We start from the raw sequence: 23515 nt of genomic DNA, 5'->3' as shown, positions 1-23515 counted from the left end.
TCACAGGTGCAGAGTTTTACAGCTCAAAAATCCCAAGAAAAACCGACATTGTGAGTGTGAGCGGAGTCGCCTCTCCACAGATCTGACCTGGAACTCGGTCCTGGTTTGGTCTCCGTGAAAATACAAAGGTTTAAAGCCACACTGCGGAACATTCCAGACCAAGAAATAACAATAATGTCCGCGGAGAGAAGCGTTTTGAAATGAACTTCCGAGATAAATACGATTTCTTTTTTTTTTTTTTTTTCCGAATCATCGACGGAGCTCGACCGAAACCGAACTCGAAACGGCGAAAAAGGACGAAAGACGCCGTTTAAATCGGAACGGAACAGAACAGAACAGAACAGAACAGAACGCTCTTCACTGTTGCCAACGTTCACCTTTTGAGTTTTATCGACTTTTTAAGATGCAGAGGAAAAAAAAAAAAGCGGAATCTGCCGGAATCTGGGCTGGACTTGGTGGAACCGGATTCTGACCCGACGCCGACAAACGAAAGGCACTTTGGTTGGTTTTGCTGTTTCGCCCACAGAATTTATTTTGTTTTTTTGTATTTTTTTGTAAATATCAGTGATTATTATTTAGGGACCACTGTAGAATAAAGATGGAGAGTTGTTTTGCTTTGAGAAATGTGATTATTTTGAGTTTATTTAACCCAAAAAAACAAACTTATATTGAGTTTAAAGATTCTATATTTTATGATTTGAGTTTTTGAAGAACTTTTTGGTGGATGATCTTGACAAACTGAAAGTAATTTCAAGATTTCGTGACACAAAATGAGAAAAATGACTCATTAGTTTGCCATTGTTCTTCAGAAATCAGATTAACACACGCACCAAGAATCTGTTCGTAATCAACTTCAAACGATGAATTGGCATGAAATGTTTATTATTTTTGATCACAAATCTACAACAGGAAAAGTCGAGATGGAAATAGCAGCAGCATTTTTACACCGTGCAAAATAAAAATTCAAGTGTGAGGAGTTTGAAACTTCAGAGCCGAGAGACTTCAGTGACGACGAAACAAAGACTTCACATCAAGACCTGAGTCCAGACTTCTGGTTTGGTCCTGGTTTGGTCCTGGTTTGGTCCCGGTCTGGTCCTGGTCTAGGTCAGCGGTCCTTTGGTGCAGTAGAGCTGGTAAACCGTTCGACTCAGAGCTGGACCCAAGTTTCTGAAAATGAAAATAAAACAGATTTGAGTTTCACAGGCAGAAGAAGAATAAAGTTTTAACATGAACCGGCCACATTTCATTTTCCTCGTGCTTCTTAAGCCTGAAGAAAAATCAAATTCTGGCCATAAAACTATTTTAACTATAATAATAAGTGACACTTGAATATTTTTTTGTTTTTGCTTCATAGAAGTAAAAATCTAAATTGTAACAAACTGGTGCTGTGCAGATGAAGCCTCACGGTGTAACACTTCAACACTGTGTTGGTTTGTTCTGTAGCGCCATCTGGTGGGTTAAAAATGAACTGCAGAAGCTTTGACAGAACAGAACTCGATCATTCAGACACAAACACTCGATCTCCAACAAATGAAAGAACTGACCAAGAAGGCGACGCAAACTCATTAAAACAAATCACAGCTTTTGTACAATAAAATCAGCAAATGTGTGACACATGACGACGTGAATGTTTCTGAAAATGACACTAAAATGATAGTAAAATAATATATTTTTTTTCAGTAAATCTGTATTGAGCTGCACTTGGGTCTGATTAAACTGAGCCACACAGAACAGAGCTGTGTTCTGTTTCTGTTTCTCTGTGATGAACAGAGACACTGTGACAGATTTGAGCTCCTCATGTTTCGCTCCACACGAGCCTCAGCCGACACAAGACTCACCAAACCACACAGTCCATGTATCGGTCACATGACTTTTCGTAAAGTGACACACACACACACACACACACACACACACACACACACACACACACACACACACACTCGTGTCCACACCTCGACTCGTCCGTCACAGTCACAAACCTTTTGAGTTTTCCACATCGTATCGAAGACAGAAGTTTCTCTCGCTCCAGGTCGTTGGAGCATCTGTCGTACGCCGTCAGCAAACTGAAACCAACAGCAGATAAACACCAGACACTTTAAAAGGACAAACTGAGAGTGTGACGCTAACTGGAGGCACTGCTCTGTCTGAAACTCTGTCATTTTAATCTGAGTTTCATTTGAACTAGGGCCGGGCACCTTAACGAGTTAACTTTGCGTTAACTAATTAAGTCATTAACGCCGACAATTATTTTAACGCCGTTAACGCAGTTTTTAGTATAAATTTTTTTATTTTATTGTAAACGTCTGTTTCTCATTGGCTTTTATTTTGAAAAAGTCCACCGCGAGCGTTTCTTTAAGTTTGACGTCTTTTCTGGACACTTTTTTCTGACCACGTGAGATGCAACGTGCCCGAGCCTCCACGAGCCGCGGCTCCGGCTCTGAGCTGAGCTTGTTTCTTTAGTTCAGTGCTGGAGTCACTGATTTACCCAGATTCCACTGGAAGAAAAACTGTGATTGGTCCATTTCCATTCCATTATATTAACCCTTTGTTTCCTAAGAAATATCAGTCCAAGTTTATAACATTGATCTAGAAATTATTACTAGTGTCGTGTTCATTACTCACAGCATAAAAAATATTCAATAAATATATTAGTAAGTACAAACGTCCATTCAGTATTTTTTCTTGAGCCTTTACTGAACATCTTGAAGACTCTGAGGTTCCCCTGTGAAAGAAATACTGTTTGTACAACAAATGTTTGGCTCTTTCATTTACATTTCCAATAAAAGAGCAGCTATACTCTACTTTTTAATTCATTCATTGGTTTTGCGTATAACATGCGATTAATCGCTCGAACATGCAATTAAATTTTTTAATTTTTGCCCAATTTTAACACAATCTGACCTGAAAGAACTGATTAACCTGAACTACAACACGTCCCACTCAAATAATGTTACAGTAGTTGTAGTAATAGTACTTTACCTGTGAGGAGTGGGTAGTAGTAGTAGTAGTAGTAGTAGTAGTAGTAGTAGTAGTAGTAGTACTTGTAGTACTTTACCTGTGAGGAGTGGGATATTCTTGTATTATGGCGGCTGCTTTGTCTCCTGATAATCCGCTGATCTGCATGAGCTGACGAGCGAAAACCTCCCGAACCGTCTGACACTAAAACACAGAGAATCACCTTTATATTTATTTATGTTTTATTACATCTTTTTGTAGTACTTTTTATGTATTTGTCTCCTCTCCCTCCTCAGGAAATATTGGACTCGTGTGTTTTGTTTTTGTGTTTGTGTTTGTTTTTCTTCACCTTGTTCTTGACGGCGCCGTGGTTGAACTCGGCGAACGAAATCAACGAACACGAAGGATTCCCCGCGACGTCCTGGTCCTCGGAAAGATCTCCCTCCAGCTCCCGAGAGCGCGTCACCAGAGCACGATTCTGCACGAACGGAAAGGGGAGAAAAAGAACATCTGACCTTCTGACCTTCTGACCTTCCTGACCTCCTCCTCTCGTCTTTTCCTCTTTACCTTGTAGAGTTTGCTCAGGTATCTGGTCATGACGGTCAGATACGCGGCAGATTCTCTCACGTCCTGGACTCGCTTCACAAAAAACCCGTCCACCACCTGCAGCAAAAAAAAAAAAAAAAAAAAAACACATGAAAAAACACGGACTGTAGCTCCCTCTAGTGGACACACAGACACACACACCGTGAAACGAATCCAGACCAAGTAACAACATCTCCACGGAGAAAAGCGTTTGACGGAGCCTCCACCAGAAAAGTTACACAAAGCACCTTTGAACTTATTCGTCTAAATCAGGGGTGTCAAACATATGGCCCGGGGGCTGAATCCGGCCCTCCAAGACCTTTAATCTGGCCCTCGACTGATTTTCTACTAAAATATTTGAATGATATTTTCTGTTAAAATCTTGTTAATTTTCTGCGGTGCTGAGCAGAGCAGCGTCTCCAGCGTCTCTGTACGTGGCCCCTCCCACTGTCCCTCTGTCAGGTCGGCTCAAGAACCAAATTTTCTTGCATATATTTGAAAAAAAAAAATGCTCTTGCCCCAGTACAAACACATTATATAAGCAGCTCTGGAGGTCATAATAAGTCTGTCGTGTGTCTACATCTAATTATAATTATAATTTTACTTTCCAATAATCAGTTGTTTTGCAAGTCTCAAACAGCCTGATTCATCACACGGTTTTACTTTGTTTTACTTCGTACAAACCGTGACGTCACAGCGTTAGATTTCGTTTGCTCGATGGTACGCGGGTACTTTTTATCATTTAACCCAGGGGTGTCAAACATACGGCCCGGGGGCTGGATCCGGCCCTCCAAGACCTTTAATCTGGAACTCGGCTGATTTTCTACTAAAATATTTAATGATATTTTCTATTAAAATCTTGTTAATTTTCTGTGGTGTTTATCACAGCAGCGTCTCCAGCGTCTCTGTACGTGGCCCCTCCCACCAGAGCAGCACAAATGAAGACTTGTCTCTTTCCAAACGCTCTTAAAGGACGATCGTTTTGACTGTTGACCGTGACACCCTCATCAGAAAAATGTCCAACATGAGAAAAGTGGAGCCGAGTGCAGGATTTTACAAGAAAAATGGACTTATTCCTGTTTACAAACAAGTTCATGTTAAAAACTTTGTGTTGAAATTGTATTTTTTTTTTTTAAGTTTCAGGTTGTTCATAATATTATAATATTTTGTGAAAAGAAAGAGTTCATCAATTAAAAAAGATTTCTGTAATAGATTTGTGTTTCTCTGCACAAATATTTGAACTTATTGTTATTTTTGGGGTTTATATGACATGAGTTTTCTGATCCGGACACTTTGGGATCAAAGTCGGTTGGACACGACCCCGGAACAAAATGAGTTTGACTATGGACTATATCTTTCTCTCTCTCACCTGTGTGTTGACGACTAGACTCACCTGTGTGTTGACGACTAGACTCACCTGTGTGTTGACGACTAGACTCACCTGTGTGTTGACGACTAGACTCACCTGTGTGTTGACGACTAGACTCACCTGTGTGTTGACGACTAGACTCACCTGTGTGTTGACGACTAGACTCACCTGTGTGTTGACGACTAGACTCAACCTGTGTGTTGACGACTAGACTCACCTGTGTGTTTGACGACTAGACTCACCTGTGTGTTGACGACTAGACTCACCTGTGTGTGTGGTACGACTAGACTCACCTGTGTGTTGTAGACTAGACTCACCTGTGTGTTGTAGACTAGACTCACCTGTGTGTTGTAGACTCGACTCACCTGTGTGTTGACGACTCGACTCACCTGTGTGTTGACGACTCGACTCACCTGTGTGTTGACGATGGCCTGCTGCAGGGTGGACTCGACTCACCTGTGTGTTGACTCGACTCACCTGTGTGTTGACGATGGCCTGCTGCAGGGTGGACTCGACTCACCTGTGTGTTGACGACTCGACTCACCTGTGTGTTGACGATGGCCTGCTGCAGGGTGGACTCGACTCACCTGTGTGTTGACTCGACTCACCTGTGTGTTGACGATGGCCTGCTGCAGGGTGGACTCGACTCACCTGTGTGTTGACTCGACTCACCTGTGTGTTGACGATGGCCTGCTGCAGGGTGGACTCGACTCACCTGTGTGTTGACTCGACTCACCTGTGTGTTGACGATGGCCTGCTGCAGGGTGGACTCGACTCACCTGTGTGTTGACTCGACTCACCTGTGTGTTGACTCGACTCACCTGTGTGTTGACGATGGCCTGCTGCAGGGTGGACTCGACTCACCTGTGTGTTGACTCGACTCACCTGTGTGTTGACGATGGCCTGCTGCAGGGTGGACTCGACTCACCTGTGTGTTGACTCGACTCACCTGTGTGTTGACGATGGCCTGCTGCAGGGTGGACTCGACTCACCTGTGGTGTTGACTCGACTCACCTGTGTGTTGACTCGACTCACCTGTGTGTTGACGATGGCCTGCTGCAGGGTGGACTCGACTCACCTGTGTGTTGACTCGACTCACCTGTGTGTTGACTCGACTCACCTGTGTGTTGACGATGGCCTGCTGCAGGGTGGACTCGACTCACCTGTGTGTTGACTCGACTCACCTGTGTGTTGACTCGACTCACCTGTGTGTTGACGATGGCCTGCTGCAGGGTGGACTCGACTCACCTGTGTGTTGACTCGACTCACCTGTGTGTTGACTCGACTGACTGGCCTGCTGCAGGGTGGACTCGACTCACCTGTGTGACTTGACTCGACTCACCTGTGTGTTGACGATGGCCTGCTGCAGGGTGGACTCGACTCACCTGTGGTGTTGACTCGACTCACCTGTGTGTTGACTCGACTCACCTGTGTGTTGACGATGGCCTGCTGCAGGGTGGACTCGACTCACCTGTGTGTTGACTCGACTCACCTGTGTGTTGACGATGGCCTGCTGCAGGGTGGACTCAGGTAAACTGAGGTGAGCTGCGGCGGCTCCACACTCCTCCACCAGGTACACAGGCCTCCTCAGACCACAGCGCTTCAGACGGAACTGCACAAACCAACACGACAGCACAGTGAGAGGAAACAGCACAACTATTTATGTACGATTTATGAAAGAGGCCGATGGTGCAGACTGGCAGCCGCACCTCTGCCAGTCTGCCCCAGGGCAGCTGCGGCGACAGTGGGATCTTAACACCGCTGAGTGTGGAGTGAAAGAATAGAGCTGTAAAGAGCTCTGGGCGTCTGCACTGTGACTCCAATGATTCATTCATCTATTCATGACTCAGTTATGGGGTCGAGTCTGAGGAGGGACTCCCAGACTTCCTCACCCCAGACACTTCCTCCAGCTCCTCTGGTGGGACCTGAGGTGAGACATAAGCTGCGTTCAGACTGCAGCCTGAAGTGACCCAAATCAGATTTTTTGCCTCTATGTTCCTGTATCTGATCTTTTAATGTCAGTCTGAACCACACAGATCAGATTTTTTCAAATGTGACCCAGGACACTTGGATATGTGCTCCTGAAACTGATACATATCTGATCTTTAACATGTGACTTCAGTGTGAACGGACAAAGTGCATTCATCCACCTACACGTTATCAACAAGACACAAACGTCACTATTCTGCGCTGAAGTAGGAGAAAATTGTTAATGAACTCTGTGTGACTGAAGTGAAGCACATCTCCACTCACCACTCTTGGCTCCGTCTCCACATCCACACGTTCCTTTCAACGGACTGAACCACAAAACACCACGACCAAAAACCTCGTCCTTCTCCTTCTCAATCTCCTCCTTAAAACAAGTAAGTTGTTCATGTTCTGGCTCCGGTACGAGAGGAACTTTAAAATCTCCAGGTGCTCGATGCTGCGTCCATGTTTGGACAACTTCTGTAAACACAGAGACGCTCGCTGCGGTTGACGTCGTCGTGTCTCCAGTGTCACATGTGGGACACTTTTGGGCCGTTTAATGTTCACACTGGAGTCACATACAAGTCACATTTAACTGGAAATGTGAACGACCTCGAAAAAACATCGGATTTCACAAAAAAATCGGAATTGAGCGTTAAACCCTGCAGTCTGAACGTAGACTTAGTCCCTCCAGTGTGTCCTCCTCCTGGTGGGACATGAACACCTCCTGAGGGAGACGTCCAGGAGGCATCAGAAGAGACGTCCTCCCCTCAGACTCTCCTCTCCACGTGGAGGAGCAGCGGCTCTACTCTGAGCTCCTCCATGTGAGGAGGACAGAACTGATAATACTTTATTACATGAAAGTCGGGTGCGTCGTGTCCCTTTAAGAGCAGCTCTGTACCTTCTGTTCTCTGAATCGTCCGTCGATGATGCTGCCGCACAAATCGTCGATCCTCTTCCTCTCCACGATGTAATCGAGTACCAGCTCCCGGCCACACGGGGCCCTCAGCTGACCTACGAGCACAAACCAACACACAGATACATGAACTAGAAGCATTTAGTTTGATCTTGTCCCACAGCACAGAGTCTGCAGAATGATTTTGTTGACAGTATCGAGACAGAGTTGTTAAGAGTATTGTGACAGTATCTATGAGAGTTACTGTAATCCCACTCTGACCTGGCACTGGCTCCTTCTTCTCTCGGGCGACCCACAGGAAGTCGCCCACGTTTAACTTCCGCACGTCGAAGTTCACTCCGTTTCTCTGCAGCTCCTTCACCAGCTCCTGTTTACACTGGACGTTTCCCCCACTGAACAAACACACAAATACACGAGTTTCTATGAGCTCAGTGTGATCTGTGTCGCTGCGCTGGTCCCACAGAGACAGTTTAAACACACACAACAGTAACAACACAAGAATAATAAAAAAAAGCTCAAACTAAAGTCTCAGTTCAACAGGCGGAGTCACCGAATCTGTGTCAGCCCAGTGTGAGAGGAGAGTAACCACCCTCAGGACAAAAGTGTATGTGTACTGGATATTCTCTCTCCTTGCTCTCCATTCCCTCTGGAACATCTTCTGTCACATTCGGTGTAGAAAATCTGTAACATTTCAGAGCTCGAGGCAGGGTCGCCATGGATACAGGGGAAAAAAAAGCTCAAAGCACAAAATCCAATAGTCCTTAACGTCCCTCCTTTGAACTACACCGCTGCACTTCTTAGTTTCCAATTATTTAAGGTAAAAATTTAACATAAATGTAAAATAAATTAAATAAATTAATTAAATAATAATAATAAAATAATATAAATAAATAATAATAAAAATATAATAAATAATAATAAATAAAATAAAAATAAAAAATAAAATAAATAAATGAATAAATAATAAAATAAAATCAAACAGCTCAGTGTGCCAGCCAGTCAGCCACAAGAGCAGTCAACCACGACCATGGCAATAATTTCAAAATTTAAATAAAATTTAAAAAATAAAATAAAAATAAAACAAAAGAAACATGGAGACGGGGATGGATGTACTTTGGCCTACTTTTTTTTTTTTTTTTAATACAGATTTTGTTTATGAAAAATGTTGGGAGAGAAGAGCTTTGTGCATTTGTGGAGAAAAAGACGTTTTACTGGATTTAAGTTAAGATTTCTGGGATCGCGCTCACTTCCGCTCGTCGTCTTACCCCGTGGTCTCGATGAAGTCCACGCACAGAAGGATCTCGTAGGACCCGGGAAGCAGGCACCGGTCCGGGTCTTTGGGCTGGAGGTCCCGGGGTCTGGGCTCTGGAGCTGCACCGGGTTTGTCTGCGGCGCTAAAACGAAAAAAAGAAACAGAGGACAGCGGTTTCATTTCACGGAGCGGTCGGTCGTGTATATATTTTTTTTACTTTTCATTTTAAACTCACGTCACTTCATCTTCAGTCTCCTCTTCGTCGCTCTGAGTCAGATCCAGCGCCTCCTCGTCCTCCTCTGCTGCGTCTGCGTCTCTGTGTGGGACCTTCTCTCCTCCTCCTCCTCTCTCTTCCTCCTTTCCTTTATGACCCTCTCCTCCTCCTCCTCCTCCTCGTCTCTCCGCTGAGTCCAGACGCTCGGCCAAAGCCTTCCCCTCGTCCGTCAAAGAATATCTGAAAAAAAGAGATAAATCCAGAATGTTCAAACTGACACTGCACTTATTATCATTATGATTTAACAGTTCTGAATTAAACAGTTCGTAATTAAAATATTCTCCTTGGAGTTTACATGGAAATAATAATGTTGAATTGTTGTTTCCGTGTTAAACTGCTTAAACAGAATTCATTTTTATTCAGAAATTAATTATTTTTATTCAGAATTAAACGTGGCAAATGTAACTTACGGGGTTATTTTACTTCTCTGGGTTTTTAACTGTAGCATATTTAGGTCACCATGTTCCTTTTTTTGTTTTGAAAATGTTATATTCGCCCAAAATCGCCACTTTTGTTTTTGACGCTCAGAGTCTCAGCTCCCCTTGCTCTCTGCGCCGAGTCACTCCCCCTCCAGAGAGCCGTCACAGCACCGTCGGCGTCCGCGATCCTCTGACGAAACCCCCGCGAACAACAAACGTGGAGGTTTGATGTTCACTTTTTCGGAGGATCGTTCCCAGTATGAATTGCGCCATGACCGGAACTTCGAAATTTGTGATGCATGTATAGGGCTTAGGAGAGATCGCTAAATGCCTCAAACATGTATGGATGACATGTAAAACCTTTCAGACATGTTTTTGATGAAGGAACAATGTTATAAAATGGAACAAAGTCTTGATTTTGCTTAGTACGTCCTCTTTAAAGGTTGTATGGAGGATTTTTTTTGTTTCAAATTGTCAGTGATAGATTATAGAGGTGCAGTCGCCTTGTAATTATGATGACCAAAAAAAAGAGAATAAAAATTCATCAACTCTGGACGTGGTGGGGCTAAACATTTGCCAATAGATAACGACACTGCCTCGTTATCTGTGAGCTGACAGGCTGTCAATCAAACTCCCTACGTTTCTAGTGTAACTGACTTGCCTGCGCCGCCGGTACGTGGTTTACGTACGACTGTCACGCAGTCCACAGACGCAAGACGCACAGACGCTGTTTACTCCACCAACGCAACAGTTCTTAGCGGCTTTTTTTTACCTATATCTTCCTCGCAGTTCGCACAAAGTTTGTTGCAATGGCGACAAGAATCCAGGAGCAGTTCGCCGCAAAAGAAAGTCCGTTTTTGAGGTCGCTGAAAGAAGAAGACAAGAGGAAAAGCAGCGAAGCCAAACTAAGGTGATTCTTGAGATTCATTCCAGCGATGGCGCGCGACTGAAGCAGACGAAGGGTCTAAAGACTGACGCACTGGTCCACAAATTACTCCTGGACAGGAAACTTCTGCTTATTATGAAAACGTACTTTATTTCCAAGAGCTAGACAAACGTTTTTCAGGACACGAAAGCGATATCCTATGTCTGAAAACGTAATTTTCAGTGCAAAGAAAGAGTCCGCTTGCTGCTGCGTGTTGTAGCTAGTTCATTCGCACTGAATCTCCGCGCACTCTTCTCTGCACCCCTTTCCTGCTCCTGTCCCCGCTGCCCGATCCGCTCTTCCCCCTGCTCCTCACTTCTCCGGGCACGGAATCTCCGCGCACCCCCTCCCCTCTCCTCTCTCCTCTCTCCCTGCTCCCTGCTCCGCTCTTCTCCCTGCTCCTCACTTCTTGTCCGCGCACGAAATGTCCGCACACCCGCTCCCCCGCTCCTCACTTCTCCGTCTTGCCTAACCAACACTGTAGTTAGTTGTTTACAAGTCATGTGCAGCACCGGCTGTAAACAAACCTGTTTCTGGCGTAAGGAGGAGGAGGGAGGAGGCGTTTCTACGTAGCAACATTTGAAAAAGGACAAACAGTCGCTGGATTTCTCGTTCCTTGGAAAATCCTCTATACAACCTTTAAGTTGTACATGGTGTTGTGTTGTTGTACCTTGCAGGGTTGTGAGTCTTGAGGAGCAGATTCTTCTGGATCAGAGTACTGACCGAGGACCAGGCCGTGTACTTACTGCCCAGATCAGGCTACAACAAGTAAACACACAGAGAGAAAGAGAAAAAGAGTGAGAGAGATCGCAAGAGGAGAGGTATTGTATTTTTCGGACTATAAGTGTCACTTTTTTTCATGGTTTGGGTGTTTCCTGTGACTTATTCTCCGGTACGACCAGTGTTGGGAAGGTGACGTTTAAAATGTAATCCCCTACAGATTACAGATTACATACCCCAAAATGTAGTTTGTAACGTAATCCATTAAATTACTTAAAGTGAGTAACGTAATCTGAATACTTTGGATTACTTGACTTGCTGTAGAGAAGCAAAGACCACATCTTCACATGAGATGTTTTGTCTGATAAAAGACATCGGCATGGTTTAGTCCTGTTAAATCCTGTTTTAGTCCTGGTTAGTCCTGGTTTAGTCCTGTTTTAATCCTGTTTTAGTCCTGTTTAGTCCTGTTTTAGTCCTGGTTTAGTCCTGTTAAATCCTGTTTTAGTCCTGGTTTAGTCCTGTTAAATCCTGTTTAGTCCTGGTTTAGTCCTGGTTTAGTCCTGTTAAATCCTGTTTTAGTCCTGGTTTAGTCCTGGTTTAGTCCTGTTAAATCCTGTTTTAGTCCTGGTTTAGTCCTGTTTTCCTGTTTTAGTCCTGTTTAGTCCTGGTTGGTTAGTCCTGGTTTACCTGGTTTGGACTTGGTTTGGACCTGGTTTGGACCTGGTTTGGACCTGGTTTAGACCTGGGTTTGGACCTGGGTTTGGACCTGGTTTAGACCTGGTTTGGACCTGGTTTAGACCTGGTTTGGACCTGGTTTGGACCTGGTTTGGACCTGGGTTTGGACCTGGTTTGGACCTGGTTTAGACCTGGGTTTGGACCTGGTTTAGACCTGGGTTTGACCTGGTTTAGACCTGGTTTGGACCTGGTTTGGACCTGGTTTGGACCTGGTTTAGACCTGGTTTGGACCTGGTTTGGACCTGGGTTTGGACCTGGTTTGGACCTGGTTTGGACCTGGTTTGGTTTGGACCTGGTTTGGACCTGGTTTGGACCTGGTTTTAGACCTGGTTTAGACCTTGGTTTGGACCTGGTTTGGACCTGGTTTAGACTTGGTTTGGACCTGGTTTAGACCTGGGTTTGACCTGGTTTAGACTTGGTTTGGACCTGGTTTGGACCCGGTTTAGTGTCCGGCAATGAGTGGAATTACTGGAAAAAAAAGAAAAAAAAAAAAAGGGATATAGCCCAAAATGTGAAAATACCGTCATGTAATCCATTTATTTCACCAAAGTAACTGTAATCCAATTACCACTCACTGAAACAGTAACTGTAACTGAATACAGTTACTCATAATTTGTACTCTGATTACGTAACTCCAGTACTTGTAATCTGTTACTCCCCAACTCTGGGTACGACTTATATATTAAAATTTTTAGACTGACAATTTTTTTAGACACAAGAGGCTCTAGGCTTGTGTGTCAGTTTTCTGCGCATGTCTCCTGCAGAAAGAGCCTCTGTCCTGCTGCGAGTCGTGAAATCTGCAGCAGGAAACAGTAATCGAGCAGCGAGAAACTTGAATTCAGTAAATTCAGTGGGTTTAGTGATTTGGAGTGAGATGGAGAGTTTGGTTAAACCTGTTCTGTTCTGTTATTTATGTTATAGTTTATCTGAAGAACTGTTCATATTTAGGCCTGTAACGGAAACAAATTTTGCTGGATGATTAATTAACCAAGAATTTATTGCGATAAACGATAATATTGACATTTTGAGACCAATTTCAACTAATATAATGACCATGGAATAAAAATGCAAATACACTCTTTCAAAGATCAATAAACGAACGAACATTTAACACAGGAAGTGTAAGACAAACAAAAACAACAGGCCTAAATAAAACAGACTTGTTCACATAAGAATATCCTCATGTGTCTGACTCACAGCGAGGACTTGTCCACAAAAATGCACTTGAATAAACCACTGTTGAACCAAACACAACCAAAACATTAAATAAAATTGATTATTAAGTCTCTGTAACAAAATTGTCCTTAAAAGTGATTTTAGTCACTGATTTACATTGGAATATTGTGTCTCGTCTCTGTGGCTGCTGCTGTGAGACTCGACATTTTGGTCATTTAAATGTTCGTTTTAACCCGCGACACAGGATGTTATTTAGTTATGACGGAGCCTCTGTTCTGTCTGGTGTCATGTCGGTGTCTTGTGGGATTTCAGTGGATTTCGGTCTTTCTCGGGGGCGGGGCTTGTTCTGTCGCTCGGGTTTGGGTTTATATCGGCTGTTGGGGTTTGAGACGTTTCTTCTCGTCGTTTGCGTTTCGCTGCATTTGACGCACGAGGCTGTTGAGACGTGTGACACTCACCGGTGTTGATTCGACATCGTGACTTGTTTTGTCGCTCGGAGATGAACTGTTTTGGTTCTGACAGCGGCGCTTTCAGTCTACGCGCATCCGCTGTGTCGATAAACTCAGCGCACGTTGGTTCAAATGTCATTACACTTGTTAAAAAAGACGAGTCAGAGCGACAGAAGCTTCTAACATTCAGTCTCTGAGAGCGAGAGAGAGCGAGGAAAACAAATAAACATGCAAACAGAATTTATCGCGACCGGAAAAGTTATCGAGCTCGTTAAAAGTTATCGTACGATTAATTGATTTATTGATTATCGTTACAGGCCTGCTCATATGTGACGTTAACAGTCTGTTGTTCTCTTCTATTGTTACCTCCGCCAAGGAGGTTATGTTTTTGCCGGCGTTTGTTTGTTTGTTTGTTTGTCTGTTTGTTTGTTTGTTTGTTTGTTTGTTTGTTTGTTTGTTTGTTAGCAACATAACTCAAAAAGTTATGGACCGATTTTGATGAAATTTTCAGGATTTGTTGGAAATGTGAAAAGGAAGAACTGATTTCATTTTGGGGGTGATCCGGAAGAAATCCTGGATTCTGGATCACTTTGAAATTTTAGTTAACATTGTGGTAAATGGGGCCAAAAATTTTGTTTCTCAATATCTCGGTTAATTATTGACCAAACCCCATGAAATTTGACTCAGGGATGGACAATGGGATCCTCTTTCATATTCCAAAGGCTGATCCGGATCTGATCCAGAAGACTGATTTTATCGCAGTTTATATAAAAAATGGGGGTAGTCCTTGGCGGAGGTCTGCGCTCTCTGACTGCTTTTCTAGTTTTTATTACAACTTGACTTTACACAGGAAATGTCTGCTCCTGCTCTGATTTTATAAAATATATTTCCCCCTAAAAGTGCGACTTATATATGTTTTTTCTTCTTCATTACACATTTTTCGGCTGATGCGACTTAGACTCCGGAGCCACTTAAAGTCCGAAAAAATATATAATTTAAGTGAGTGTTAGGGTTTGATTTTTGATACTTTTGACAACCCCCGCTGTGTAACTTCTTGTTTTTTTGACAGACCTCCACCAGAAAAGTTACACAATGCAGCTTTAAGTAGTTGCAGGATATTTATAAGACCGTGTGTTCTGGGTTCTTACCACAGAGAAAGATTTGTCACACAGCGGCTGGGCCTCCGTCTGTAACTCCAGTTTGAACATGTAACCTTTGCTGCCCTCCACCTGAAGGAAAAAAGCCGAGGGCCAGATTAAAGGTCTTGGAGGGCCAGATGTTTGACACCCCTGTTGGTTGATGGATGGTTTGAGTTCCTGACCTGACAGTGGCGGTACAGAGCCAGAAGAACAGCGTATCCTCCTGATCTTTTCTGAGGAACGTACTCTCTCTTCTTCTTCCTCCGTTCTCCTCCTCCTCCTTTCTCCGACTCACCATTGGACGGGACACTTTTCTGCGAAAGACAAAATATTTTTCACAATCCAACCCTCAGAATCAGACGTGTGTTTTTTTGGTAAATTAGTTTGCGTTTTGTTTAATTGTCTGTATAAATCAGTCAGTTCCTTTTTACCTTCTTGGTTGGGGCCAGGTTGTTGTTGTCAAATCGAACAGCAGGGGGAGCTGTTTCTGGTAAAATGTGAATAGAAGCGTCTGGGCCTGAAAACAGAGAAAAGTAAACAGAGAATTTTACTTCTATATTTGTCAAAATTATACGTTCAAATAATCAGGAAATTTGATTATTAGTAATATTGTGGTCCTACGTTACGCAAAACTGACTCTTATGAGCTTTAAGTCGTATTATAAAGTTGTTATCTCTTCAAAATCAGAGCTGGAGTTGTGTTTTGTTTCATTCACATGTTTGAGTGACTCTTTATTATGAGTCTGTCTACATTTCCAAAGCTCCAAATGTTCTGTTCCTCCTTGTGATGTCATGAAGTGGTAGTTTTTAAGTGAACAGCTCCTTTTTTTTTACCTTTAGTTCAGTAGAGTTCAACAATTCTAGAGCTGAAATGATCCAAATGATTCTAGTGAAGGTCTGTGGAGTTTAAAAACACAGTGGAGCACTTCCTGTATCACCACATGATGACATCACAAGGTGGAACAAGGAGTGTTTTCTGTTTGGGAGGAGAAATAAGAAACCTAAATGTGCAGGGTTTGTGAGTGAAACATGTGGGAATGAAACTAAACTCAACTCCAGTGTGTCTGTTTGTGACGAGGAAACGACGTTAGAACAAATCAGAAAATTATATAATCAGTCACAATCATGATTTTTGTTGAAAATCAAACTCCTGAACAGGACCGTGAACGCCCGCACTGATCACACGCTCCTGAAAATGTGCTGTTTGAATCTATTTCGGCAGTGATGCGGTCGGACTGCTGTGGTGAAGAGGAGCTGAGTCTGGATTTATCATCAGTCTCCGTTCCTCCCCTCACCTCTGGTCATGAGCTCTGATCATGACCGAAAGAAAGAGATCACGATACAAGCGACACAAATGAGTTTCCTCCGCAGGGCGTCTGGGCGCTCCCTTAGAGACAGAGTGAGGAGCTCAGTCACACGGGAGGAGCTCGGAGTAGAGCCACTGCTCCTCCACATCGAGAGGAGCGTCTGAGGAGAGGACGTCTGTTCTGATGTCTCCTGGACGTCTCCCTCAGGTGTTCATGTCCCACCGGGAGGAGACCCAGGACACACTGGAGGTACTATGTCTCTCGGCTGGCCTGGGAACACCTCAGCGTCCCCCCATAGGACCTGGAGGAAGTGTCTGGGGTGAAGGAAGTCTGGGAATCCCTACTTAGACTGCTGCCCCCACGGGCCACGGATAAGAGGAAGAAAATGAATAGACAGATGGAATCTTTTTCATATTTTCTATAGTTCTATGTTTTCACACAATCTTAATTTTTTTGCAGTGTTTGATAATATGTAACATTGAACATTGCACCATAGACATACATGCAGAGCACCCCCAGCCCGATGTCACCGCAGAGTTAAGTCCACCCAGACCGTACCGTGCTGTCTGTAGTATTTCTGCAGTCGGTCGTCCAGCAGTTTGCAGATCCCGTCTCCAAAGTTCTGCAGGATTTTTGCTTCTTTGGCGTTTTTCAGCGGCAGTGGGTATTTGTTCAGAGAGTTTATGGCCTGGAAGAAAAAAAAAAAAAACGGTTGGTAATAATAATAATTGTGAAACGAGTAATTAAGGAAAACTGTTCTGCACTCTGCCCTTTCATGACTAATATGTGAGTCAGTACAGTCACATTTTCTTTGTGTTTTGGTCGTTTTTTAAGCAGCTTTTCTGTATTTTACCAAAATAAATGACAGTTTATGTCTCTCTTTACTGTTGGCAGGGATCAAATTGGTCAAAAATAGGGACATTTCTTGAATAAAACTGGGACAAATCACTGGTTTTGTATAAATCTGCAGGGACAGGGGACACAGAGAAAATAACAAAGAGAAAAAAAAAAATCTATTTCACCAAATAAAGTCATTAGCAGTTAGAAAACCCCGAAAATCTGTCATAAGCACCGTACACGCACCTTCTGGTAGGTGTAGTGGATCTTGAGGCCCTTCTCTTTGGCGTCGTCCCGGAGTTCCGTGAGCCACTGGAGGAACAGCGGGTTCGGGCAGGACGGTACCGGTCTCTTCCGCCCCAAACGAACCGGCTCCGGGGCGGGCATCACTCTGCCTCTGAGCAACACACAAGAGCTTTTACTTATGACTTAACAACCGTGTCAAAGCTTGGACTGACTCAGTGCACTTCAAAAAACAATATAAAAATCAAATCTTCATCTTCATTCATTGACTTCACAAATAAACCACGACTATGAAGTAAACACACGCTTTTCTTTAATATAAACGATACATTTTCTTCTTTGTCATTATTATTAGTTTGTTCGACCATAAACGAAAACCAAAATCTTTACTTTTTTCATTCTTATTACTGTTTACTTTGTACGATCATTTAAAAAAAAATATATATATATATATATATATATATTTATTCTCATTTTGCTCATTTTGATATGATCATAAACAATAACCTTCTGTGCCTTCTTTATCATTATTATTAGTTTGTACGACCATAATACAGTACAAAACAAAAAAAGAAAGAAATTGGGTTAAAATTATATTTTAGGGAAGCCCTGAGAGGCAAGAGAAAAAAAAAGAAAAAGAGGTAGGTCATTTGGGCTCTATTTTCTAAGTGTTTTTTGTTTTTGTTTTTTTTCACCAACTCAAAAAATAAATACATTTTTTTCTTAAAAAATAAATAAAATAAAAAATTCTACAATGTTTTTTCTACAATTTTTTTTTGTAGAAAAAAATGTATTTATTTTTTGAGTTGGTGAAAAAAATAATTATATTTTTGCTTATTTTATTATTCATTTTGCTTAGTTTGATACGATCATAAACAATAAACTTCTGTGCTGTTCTGTTCTTTATCATTATTATAGTTTGTACGACCATAATACAGCTCTATTTTCTAAGTGTTTTTTTTTTTTTCACCAACTCAAAAAATAAATACATTTTTTTTCTACAAAAATAAATAAATAAATAAAAATTCTAAAACAAACCAAAAAAAATTCAAAAAATTTTTTTTTTTACTTTTTTTTTGTAGAAAAAAAATGTATTTATTTTTTGAGTTGGTAAAAAAAAAAAAACACTTAGAAAACAGAGCCCAAATTACCTGCCTCTTTTTTTCTCTCTTGCCTCTCAAGGCTTCCGTAATCTTTAGTATGCATAGTATGTAAATTATTTTTGCTATATGTAAATATTTGCAAAGTTTTGTGATCCATGTCCAGAAAAAAAACACAGAATTTTTTAATTTTTTTTTTTAAAACTCAGTCATCAATAGGTTTGGGTTATTATATGTTGTTGGAACAAACTCGAAATAAAAACGAATCAATGAATCAATTTACAGCGATCCAAAGAGAAAAGTGGAACAATGTGGATACGCAAAAAAACACCAACTTTTAGCCACTTAGCTCGATAGCAGGTCACTTTGGCACAATAAAACGACATTTAGCATCAAATCAAGAACATAAACTTAATCGACATGAGTTTAAGTAAATATAAGGGACGTAATAAAAGCATTTAGTGTAAAAACAGCCACAAAACTCACCTGTAAACGGAGCCGCAGCACAAAGAGGAAGCGCCGCGTTTTTGAAAGTTTTTGTTGACATCAGACACGTGACCGGAACAAGATGGCGACCCGGAAAGTAAATAAACCGTCACCTAGCAACCACGGAACTGTCCCAGCTAGCGACGGACTAGCTTTTGTTTTATTTTATTTATTTATTTTATACTTTTCATTTATATAATTTATAATGTCGATAGGCTGGCTTTATGTAATGTATTTAATTTGGGTTAAATGCTGATAAAAAAAATAAACATTTTACATTGTCCGGTCAAGATTCACTCGTCCTTATCTGTATAACCTTTCTGTTGAATTTAGCTCTCCTTTTTTAACAAATGTTTAAAATATCATGCCTCATCTACAAAGTACTAGTATAAATAAATGATTAATTATATTTTTGGTCGACTTAAGGTGACCAGATTTTGAAAATAAAAAACTGGGACATCCCCGCGGTTTTTGGTGGTTGGTAATAATAAATAATATTTTACCTAAACAAATGACAGTTTATGCCTTTCTTTGCTGTTGGCAGGGATCAAACTGGTCAAAAATAGGGACACCTGGGACATTTCTTGTATAAAACTGGGATAAATCACTGGTTTTAACTCTCTTTATTCTTGAAAGTGGCTTTGGCTACACTATACTTTTATTTTGGCTTTCTATAAATCACTCAAATTGTTCCAAATATGTTACAATAATTATGCTTATATCCTTAACCCGGGCTGTCTGTTGATACTTGACAGTGATATCGCGCTGGGGGTTTTCTACATGCATCTGATGATGGAATATTCAGCAGTTCTCGCTAAGGCTGGTATCGTTAAGAAGTTTTGTTTGTTTGTTTGTTTGTTTTTTATTTATAATTTGTCAAATTTAAGGGGTTGGATACCCAGCACATCCACAATAAGACAGACTTAACTAAACACACATACAAAAAAAATAAATAAATAGAAAATAAAATAAATACATAAAAATAAATAAATAAAATAAATAAGTAAATAATAATAATAATAATAATAATACAAAAAATAATTAATAAAAAAAAAGTAAATAATAATAATAATGATAATAATACAAAAAATAATAATAAATAAATAAATAAAATAAATAAGTAAATAATAATAATGATAATAAAAATGATGAAAATAATACAAATAAATAAAGGGGGGGGGTTAGGGACGGTGTGTGTAGTACAGAGAAGAAAGTTGTTGATACGATACACGCCTCGATTTAGAGCAATTTGGATTGGATTCAATACGGTCCAATAAAAAATAAAGGCAAAATCATGTGTGTGACACTAAAAGTCGTTGTTAGACCCAGTACCGTAGCTCTGTTGGGATAAATAACTAGGCTTAACTATTTTGTTTAATCACTTCTATGGTTCGTTATTGTATCGAGGTCATTTGAAGATGAGGGCTGTGATCACAGTTATGAGACTCATAGATACACGTCAAGATAAACGCATGATATTCCAATTTATCTAATAGCAAACTAATTAATCAGGACAAGAACCACTGATAGGGATGATGTCATGACTTGTTGGACAGATAAAACCCCCGGACGGAGTCTGATTGGACTGTGCGACAATACAGATCATTACAGATTATACAACCCAGAATGTAGTTTGTAACATAATCCATTATATTACTTAAAGTGAGTAATGTAATCTGAATACTTTGGATAATTTGATATTGTCGTGCTTTTTTAAAATGACATGGATTTAACGACCGCATCCTGAAAATTCTTGTTTGTTTTCTTCAAATTGTCTGTTGAGTTCAAGTCTCCACGAACAGACTTTTGTTTTACTGTAGAGAAACAAAGACGAGGATCTGAACATGAGAAGTTTTGTTTTATCTGCTAAAAGAAAATAAAAATAATGTTTAGACCTGGTTTAGTTCTGGTTTAGACCTGGTTTAGATCTAGTTTAGACCTGGTTTATATCTGGTTTAGTTCGGGTTTAGATCTAGTTTAGACCTGGTTTAGTCCTGGTTTAGACCTAGTTTAGACCTGGTTTAGTCCTGGTTTAGATTTAGTTTAGTCCTGGTTTAGACCTGGTTTAGTCCTGGTTTAGACCCGGTTTAGACCCGGTTTAGTCCTGGTTTAGACCTGGTTTAGACCTGGTTTAGTCCTGGTTTAGTCCTGGTTTAGTCCTGGTTTAGACCTGGTTTAGACCTGGTTTAGTTCTGGTTTAGACCTGGTTTAGACCTGTTTTAGTCCTGGATTAGTCCTGGTTCAGTCCTGGTTTAGACCTGGTTTAGTCCTGGTTTAGACCTGGTTTAGACCCGGTTTAGTCCTGGTTTAGACCTGGTTTAGACCTGGTTTAGTCCTGGTTTAGACCCGGTTTAGACCCGGTTTAGTCCTGGTTTAGACCTGGTTTAGTCCTGGTTTAGACCTGGTTTAGTCCTGGTTTAGACCTAGTTTAGTTCGGGTTTAGATCTAGTTTAGACCTGGTTTAGACCTGGTTTAGTCCTGGTTTAGCCCAAAATGTGAAAACAGTAAAATCCCTCTGTGTAATCCATTTATTTCAACAAAGTAACTGTAATCCAATTCCCACTCACTGAAACAGTAACTGTAACTGAATACAGTTACTCATCATTTGTACTCTGATTACTCCAGTACATGTAATCTGTTACTCCCCAACACTGAGTATAGTTTGTGTATAAAAGTCATTGTACAGGTGTAAACGTTGAGTATCTGCGTGGGAAAGTCGGACAGACTCCTTGTACATGTGTGACTTTCTAATATTGGATTAAGTAAATTATCTGGACTTTAATTTAGTTTCAAGTGTATTTGTATTTGTTGTTTTCCTCAACAGCTTCCAAAAAAGCTCCTCTCAAAAGTTCAGGCAGCATTCGGCCACAGCGGCGTTCGTTGGAGTCGTTCATCGTAGGCGTCTCTGGAATCTCCCCCTGGTCCTAGGTTTCCACATTTCCATCGCTCGGGGACGGATGACTCGCTTCGACTCTGGTTAGACGACTTCTTCTTGTGCAAAATTCTTTTAAAACACGCCCATTTTAATCATCGAAAATGTGAAATGTGTCGCATAAATGAGCTTCCTTCCTCTAAACAAACAAGAAAACTGTAGCTGTAACAAAATAATGTAGTAAAATATGCCAAAAAATACTCTTGTGACATATCGATACAGCAGCCCACGATGTCGATACTGTATCATCACATTAAACGATAAAACGATATATCAATATTTGTTTTTTGAGTTTCCTGGTCTTGTGAGTGTCCCTGTCGACCCGGTGTCCTCAGTTCAGTCTCCTGGATGAGAAACCAGGAGACTGAACTGGGTTTTTCTCAGAGTCTCCAGGATTCTGTGCCCTGCAGACACAAAATCCTGATTTCTGAAAACTGGAGCTGCACTGAGCATGTGCGAAATCAAGGAACAAAAACAGCAGGAGCAGCAACTTTATCAAAATGACTCAAACTCCTCTCAGGAATTTTAATATTATATATTTGTAAACAAAATAAAGCTGTCTATTGTTTACTCCAGAGCTGGAATCATTAAGAAGTACAGTGAGCTTTTGATTCAGTACGATATATTTCAAATTGATTCGATACGGTTCAATAAAAAATCATTTCTATATCGTGGCTGTGGTACTAAAAGTCTTTGTTAAACCACTTCTTCTTGTGCAAAGTTCAAATGAAACACAAACATTTTAATCCTTATAACAGTGAAAATGTCAAATGTGTCGCATAAACGAGTTTTCTTCCTCTGAACAAACAACAAAACTGTAGCTGTAACAAAATAATTTAGTAAAATATGACAAAAAATACTCTTGTGATACTCTTTAAATCACTTTTGTATATTTTCTTGAAGTTTTCAGACAGTCTTAACACTTTTTTTTATCTGTATTTGTTAATGTGCTTTGTGTCTCCGTGGTAACAAGGGGTGTGCAAAAATATTGAAATATCGATATCACATCGTTTAATGTGGTGAAACAGTATTGATATCGTGAGCTGTTGTATCGATATATCACAAGAGTATTTTTTGGTAAATTTTACAAAATTATTTTGTTCCTGCTACAGTTTTGTTGTTTGTTCAGAGGAAAGAAACTCATTTATGTGACACATTTGACATTTTCACCGTTTTGATGAGTAAAATATGATTAAGAAGTGGTTTAACAGAGACTTTTAGTACCACAGCCATGATTTAGAAATCATTTTTTATTGAACCGTATCGAATCAGTTTGAAATATATCGTATCAAATCGAAAGCTCGCTGTATCGAGATATTTATCGTATCGGCAACTTCTTAATGACACCAGCCCTGTATTAAACAGTAGACTGCTTTATTTTGTTTACAAATACACAATATTACTTAAAATTCCTGAGAGGAGTTTGAGTTGTTTTGATAAAGTTGCTGCTCCTGCTGTTTTTGTTCCTTGATTTCGCACATGCTCAGTGCAGCTCCAGTTTTCAGAAATCAGGATTCTGCGTCTACAGGCCACAAAATCCTGGAGACTCTGAGAAAAACCCAGTTCAGTCTCCTGGTTTCTCATCCAGGAGACTGAACTGAGGACACCGGGTCGACAGGGACACTCACAAGACCAGGAAACTCAAAAAACAAATATTGATCTATTCTGCGCTGAAGCAGGCAGAAACCGGAACTTTAAAATCTCCAGGTGCTCGATGCTGCGTCCATGT

The 23515-nt window shown here is 41.1% G+C and overlaps 1 protein-coding gene across 2 annotated transcripts; it reads right to left on the bottom strand.

Annotated features, from left to right (window-relative positions):
* Window positions 1-865: 865 nt before the first annotated feature.
* On the bottom strand, window positions 866-18932 carry mus81 (MUS81 structure-specific endonuclease subunit). 2 transcript variants are annotated; one of them, XM_055156736.1, is made up of 18 exons: window positions 18855-18932; window positions 17272-17422; window positions 16747-16876; window positions 15314-15399; window positions 15065-15196; window positions 14892-14972; window positions 11334-11422; window positions 9435-9499; window positions 9281-9392; window positions 9059-9187; window positions 8055-8185; window positions 7779-7891; window positions 6402-6521; window positions 3523-3618; window positions 3305-3433; window positions 3056-3159; window positions 1980-2063; window positions 866-1167 (listed from the first exon to the last, which is right to left on the bottom strand). In XM_055156736.1, the coding sequence occupies exons 2-18, from the start codon at window positions 17410-17412 to the stop codon at window positions 1101-1103; spliced, it is 1809 nt and encodes a 602-aa protein (XP_055012711.1). In that variant the 5' UTR covers window positions 17413-17422; window positions 18855-18932; the 3' UTR covers window positions 866-1100. The 2 variants fall into 2 exon arrangements, with proteins under 2 accessions (XP_055012711.1, XP_055012710.1); XM_055156735.1 differs by having other exon boundaries at window positions 9281-9499.
* Between the last annotated feature and the right edge of the window lie 4583 nt (window positions 18933-23515).

Source organism: Boleophthalmus pectinirostris, unplaced genomic scaffold, assembly GCF_026225935.1.
Source record: "Boleophthalmus pectinirostris isolate CB_2022bp ecotype Guang Dong unplaced genomic scaffold, ASM2622593v1 HiC_scaffold_20, whole genome shotgun sequence".
NCBI classification, from domain to species: Eukaryota; Metazoa; Chordata; class Actinopteri; order Gobiiformes; family Gobiidae; genus Boleophthalmus; species Boleophthalmus pectinirostris.
This window is presented reverse-complemented; position numbering and strand designations above follow the sequence as displayed.

Bases quoted from the DNA above. Each gene is read 5' to 3' on its own strand.
- mus81 (XM_055156735.1), bottom strand. From the start codon at position 17,412: ATGCCCGCCCCGGAGCCGGTTCGTTTGGGGCGGAAGAGACCGGTACCG. The intron at 3,434-3,522 runs GTAAAGAGGAAA...CCGTTCGTGCAG, and splicing joins ACCTGAGCAAACTCTACAAG to AATCGTGCTCTGGTGACGCG. The intron at 2,064-3,055 runs GTAAAGTACTAC...TGTTGGTTTCAG, and splicing joins GAATATCCCACTCCTCACAG to TTTGCTGACGGCGTACGACA.